This window comes from Canis aureus, chromosome 23 (assembly GCF_053574225.1).
Source record: "Canis aureus isolate CA01 chromosome 23, VMU_Caureus_v.1.0, whole genome shotgun sequence".
Taxonomy (NCBI): domain Eukaryota; kingdom Metazoa; phylum Chordata; class Mammalia; order Carnivora; family Canidae; genus Canis; species Canis aureus.
Window position 1 is genome coordinate 21,900,286 of NC_135633.1, and position 6,000 is coordinate 21,906,285.

General features: G+C 38.0%; 1 protein-coding gene across 1 annotated transcript; it reads right to left on the reverse strand.

Annotated features, from left to right (window-relative positions):
* Window positions 1-2,816: 2,816 nt before the first annotated feature.
* On the reverse strand, window positions 2,817-3,776 carry LOC144295329 (olfactory receptor 56A3-like). Its single transcript, XM_077867712.1, has one exon. It carries the CDS (start codon window positions 3,774-3,776, stop codon window positions 2,817-2,819), a length of 960 nt encoding a protein of 319 aa, XP_077723838.1.
* Window positions 3,777-6,000: the final 2,224 nt, after the last annotated feature.

A 6,000-nucleotide genomic window follows, 5' to 3' on the forward strand; every position in this document is an offset into this window, starting at 1 on the left:
TATATATATATATATATATATATATATATATATATATATAGGGATCGGGCCCTGGGCTGAAGGCGGTTCCATTTCTTCCTTCTTGGTTTGTGCTATTTATTATCATCATACATTTATGATGCTATTTATTGTGCTATTTATTATCATCATACATTTTAGAAAACACATTTGCAAAAATAATGCAAAGCATTGTTAATATATATTAATTTATATGTTATATATAATTTATATATTATATATAATTTATATGTTATACTATATATAATTTATATGTTATATATAATTTATATATAATAATAAATATTATATTTAATAAAGCATAATTAAAAATAATGCTTTGCATTATTTTTGTTACAGTTATTTTAAAATACATTTAAATATTGACAAAGTTACTTATTTACCCATGTTTTAACATATTCTGATGCACTTCAATCCTTTGTGTAGAATCATTCTCACATTTGATAATTTCCCTTTCTAAAGAATTTTTGTAAACGTTGTAGTGTGCATCTACTGGTGACAAGTTTTGTGTACATTTTACTCGTTTTTATATAAATATTCCTTTACTGTCTTTTCACTTGCATCGTTTCTGAAATCTGCTGTTGTGCTTAATTTAATACCTTTGTATGTAATGTGTCTTTGTTTCTGGATTTTACAGTTTTTTTCTTTATTATTACTTCTGAACCATTGGTTTATTATGTACTTTAGAATATTCTCAAGTTTCTTAATCTTGGGTCTCATTGAGCTCTTGGAACTACAGGTTTATAATTTTTATCAGATTTGGAAACTTGCAACCATTACTTTAAAAATATATTTTATGTTCCCTCTTTTGTCAAGAGATGGTGCTTTGACACAGCAAATATCTTTATGAACACTGAGAGGACAATAAATACATATGTAAGAATTTTTCTTTACCTGTTATAATATTCATTTATAGGGTATAAGTTATATAATGAGCCACATGGGCCCATCCATTTTCAATGTCTTTTAAACATTAAGTTACTTAATTAGACAGGGCCCCACAAAATCTATAGGTGTCCCTGGATGAAGGTAATCATAACTTCTTAAGTGATCACAGTCCATTATGAAGTGCTTTCTTTTTTTTTAAAGATTTTATTTATTTATTTAGTTATTTAGTTATTTATTTGAGTGAGGGAGAGCACAAGTAGGCGTGAGGGTCAGAGTGAGAGGGAGAAGCAAGCTCCCCACTGAGCATGGAGCATGACACAGGGCTTGATGCCAGGACCCCAAGATCATGACCTGAGCTGAAGGCACACTCTTAACAGGCTGAGCTACCAAGGCACCCATTGAGGTGCTTTCTTGTTGCGACTCTTATCTGTGTTCCCTTTAACCTGACCACTACATCTTTTTGTAATTTCCATGCTAATGTCCCTACAGCAGAAATAGGGATGATACAGAGGTTCAGCAAGGCTTTTTGATGGGCTTCCTTCTCTTCTTAATATTTATTTTTTCCTTGGCACTTCCACCTACTCCCATTGCTTCAAGTATGATCTGTCGTCAATTCTCAAGTGTACATCTTATTTGAGTATTAAAACCGTGTGTAGTAACCTGTGCTTACGATACACTTTTACTTGTGTTTCTCTTGAGTATTCAAACTCAGTACCTAAAATTGTACTTATCTTACCTCTAAGCCTCCATCTGTCCCAAGGTAATATTCTATACAGTCTTCAGATTTCAGACCATGGATTCTTGCATGAGATATAGGCTCCCTCACTCTTAATATGCAATGTAAGAACTCAGAGAACAAGAACTGTATCTGAATTATATTCCTAGTAAATAGCATACATTTAATCGTTTATTCAATTTGTATTCAGTCATTGATTTCACAAACATTTATGGTCCCTACTGTACACCTAGCACCTTTTGGACACTGGAAATACAACAATGAGCACAAAAGGCAAAAGTTCGTGCCCTTCTGCTCCTTATATTTTAGTGACTGTAGGCTGACTAAATAAATAGATGAGCAAAATATACAGTCAGTATATAGTGATTGATGCTGTGCAGAACAGGGAAACAGAGTGTTAGAATATCATCTGTGCTTTGGGGGAATATTGTTGGACACTATTTTTAAATACTGTGGTCAGGGAGACCCAAGGAGGGAACGAGCTATGTGGTCAGAGTAACAACAAGCAAAAAAGTCCCAGAGACAGTGGTTCATGTTTTTGAGAAGCTGTTAGGGAGGCAGCTCTGACTAAGGGACTGAAGAAAGAGATCCGATATGCAAGGAATCCCACCTACACAAACAAATTCCTCTCTCCTCTGGGCTTATTGACAAATTTTAACCTAACCCTTCTACATTGATTTTACATGTTTTTGGGTTTTCCACCAGCCCTTTTTGGGTAATAGGATCAAGATTTATGTATGTTAGAGTCTCATTTTCTAGTTCTGTGCTGGACATACCATAACTTTCAGTAAATATCTTTGAATGCCTGAGGGAAGGACTAAAGCATAATGGTTACTGTCAATATTTTTTAACAGTTGCTTTTTAATCTCATTTTACTTTTCTAAAGTCAATGCACTGTCAGTAAATACTGATGCTTCCTATCAGCCACACATCTTTAAATGAGTATTTATTTTCTATCACACTGACTCTAAAAGGGATTTAATCAGGAGCATACAAGGAGGTGTGATGCACAGTCTTCAGCATCAGGCTGGGGGAAGTAAGAGGGAAAGCATACAGTTCATATCTTCAGGCATGTCCAGAGAAAGGATTAGGACTGTAATTTTATCTCCAAGTCCCTGCCTTCCAATAGTGATTTTGAGTATTTGTGGTTGAGAGAAGTCAAGCTAGAGTACAATTACTTGCATCTCTCTACTACCCTTCTCAGTAACTTCCTAATTCCCTCTTTAATCTCCTGGGTTCGTACCCCATAGACAATGGGATTGAGAGCTGCAGGAATTACATGGTGTAGGACATTAAGTAAGATGGGAATATCAGGGGAAACTCTTTTCTTAGCCATGTGGGTAAAAACAAAAACCAGCAGGATGGTGCTAAAGAACAGGATGAGAATGAAGTGAGAGCCGCATGTGCTCAGAGCTTTGGCAGCTGCCCCTTTTGCCTTCAGTCTAAGAATGGCTCTTAGGATGAGGATGTAGGAGAGGAAGATGAGGACGAGGTCAGAGCCCAGAAGAGTCCAGGCTACAGTTAACTGGTATATTCTGTTAAGGGCAACATTATCACAGGAGAGCTTGGACACAGAGAGGTTGGCACAGATACAGTTCTCAATTATATTTTTTCCACAATAATGGAGCTGGGCAGAGAGGATAGGAATGAACATAGTAAGAAGTGCATTCCTCGCCAAAATAAACATAGCAGCCCTAGCTACAAATTGATCAGTGATGATGGAAGAGTACCTCAGTGGGTGGCAGATGGCCACATAGCGGTCATAGGCCATGACCATGAATGTGCAAGACTCCATGCCAAGGAAGCAATTCATGATGTACATCTGAATGAAGCAGGCAGAGAAGCTGATGGACCTGAGATCAAACCAGAAGATGGCCAGGACCTTGGGTATAACAGTCAGGCAGAGGACGATGTCCAGCAGAGAGAGGATGCTGAGCAGGTAGTACATGGGCTCATGCAGAGAGGCCTCCAGCTGGATGGTGACCAGGAGAACACCATTGGCCCCCATGGCCAGGAGGAAGAGGAAGCTTAGGGGCAGGGACAACCAGAACTTCCAGCTGGGAGACCTGACTAAACAATTCAGGAGGAAGTCGGAAACCACAACTGAAGTGGTGCCATTTTGGTGCGCTGTCATATTTTGCCAAATAGTTCTACGGTTTTCCTTTAGTGATCTGTAAAATTGGGATACAAATGAACTATTAATTCAAGACACATGGATTTAGAGCCATTTGCTTCGCTGAGCTGAAACTTGTGAGTTCTAGCAGGTCATCCAGACCCATGTGAATCCACCTGTTTATCGTTTTTGCCTTGTTCCTGGGATACTCCTATCACTTTAAGCAGTATAGAGGCCTGAAGAAATATGATTTGTTTATACATGTTTGATTTGATCAAAGTTTATTTTTAATAGGATTGTATATTCTTTGCAGAAATGAAAGAGTAGGAATTAATTAGTAAACTACTTTTTGACAGTTTTGTCCTCAAATTTGTATGTTTTACATGTTTTCTGTTTTTTATTCTTTTTTTAAAATTTTTTATTTATTTATGATAGTCACGGAGAGAGAGAGAGAGAGGCAGAGACACAGGCAGAGGGAGAAGCAGGCTCCATGCACCAGGAGCCCGATGTGGGACTCGATCCCAGGTCTCCAGGATCGCGCCCTGGGCCAAAGGCAGGCGCCAAACCGCTGCGCCACCCAGGGATCCCCTCTGTTTTTTATTCTTTAGTGACCACATAGACTACTACATGACAATTTTACCTTTACAATATGCATAGATAAGTGGCATAGCCAGGCCCAAATTAGGACTCAGATATGTGTCCCTAGTTCTTCATGCCACCTCCATTCTGATTTTCTGGAAGTACATTGCTTTAAATACAGATTTAAAAAATGATACTCTGGTAATAAAGCTTATCAGTCTTCATGATCCCTAAATAGTCATCTAAGGAGGGACATGTGGATCCTCCCAAATTATCATATTCACCCCCGTCTATATGTTTTCAGATTTGTAGGGTTCTTAACAACCTTAAAAGGAGAAGAAGCAATCTATATAGCTATGTGAGAGCCATATCTGCTGTGAAAATTCGATTGTTCTGCTTGAAATAGTGTGCGGGTGTTGAAGTGTATCTTTAAAGTTTGTACGTCCCCTTTTGTATTTTAGTTTCCCATCTTAAATGTAATGATCCAGGTACATATTCCTCTGCTTCTGGGCATAGTTCAATGTTGTCATGTTCTCTTATCACTTAACCTCCTCCCCTGGCATTCTATTAGGTGCTAGGATCACAGTATTGAAAAAGAAACTGTCCTTACTCTCAGGAAGTAGAAGTAAAACCCATTCCGGGGGCAATGAGCAATAATAAGAACAAATGACAGGATCTTGCTCAACTATGAAAAGAGGGTAGGGTTAGCTGAGTCACTGTAACGTGGGCCATAGACTGGTGAAAAGGGATTGTAAATAAAGTGAAGTGGTCCTCTCTACTTTACATGAAAGGTGAAGGATTCTAACACATGGCTGTAGGTTTGCAAAGGCAAGGTCCAGTTTTCTGGGATCCTTCACATCATGATGTCCATTGTAGATAAATCTGTGTACATGCACCAAGTCTCTGTGGTGTTATTTTGTGGGTATAGACACACTTTTTCATTTAGAGGTTTATGTACTTCCTTGTTTGTCATTCTTTGCTATGTAATATAAATGGCATATTAGTTTGGGAACTTTTTTTATTTCCTGTAACAATACTTAAATACGCTAGGGCTTCATCCTGTTGAATTATTTGGCATCCAATGAGATATGTTATAATATCACATTACTAATGAGAGAATTTATATCTCCCAATCTTATCCACCCATACTGTATCACATTGATCTTTTGCCTGCTTATATAGTGGGTGGGTGGGAGTAATTTCTAGGATTCCTCTGGATCTCAGGAGTAATTGTATGATAATGTGTTTGCCCTATCAATCCTATAAAAAGAAAACAAACCTCAGTCATGATACAATGAATTGTTTTGACAACAGAATCTGATGGAGGAGAAATAGTATTGGAGTGGGGATAGGGTGGCAAGGAAGGAAGTTTTAATAAAACTGTGAACCCACATCTGAACAATATTTTCATCCCTTTGGAAACACACTTCCTCTTGGAGTGGTTCAAATATACTTTTGTTTCTTTTTATGATTTTCTATTCTCCAAATGCAGTTCCAGTCCTGCTCAGCTGACTCTTGCTACATTCTGTTCATTAGAGAGACCGTGTTAAGAGCTGGGGTTTGCTCTCACATGAGGGAGGAGAGGCATTCCTTTCCAGGGCTCCTTTCTTCACTTTTGATACTCTGCCTCCCCAGGCAAGAGTTTGTGTAGCTGGAGTCAGCAAGG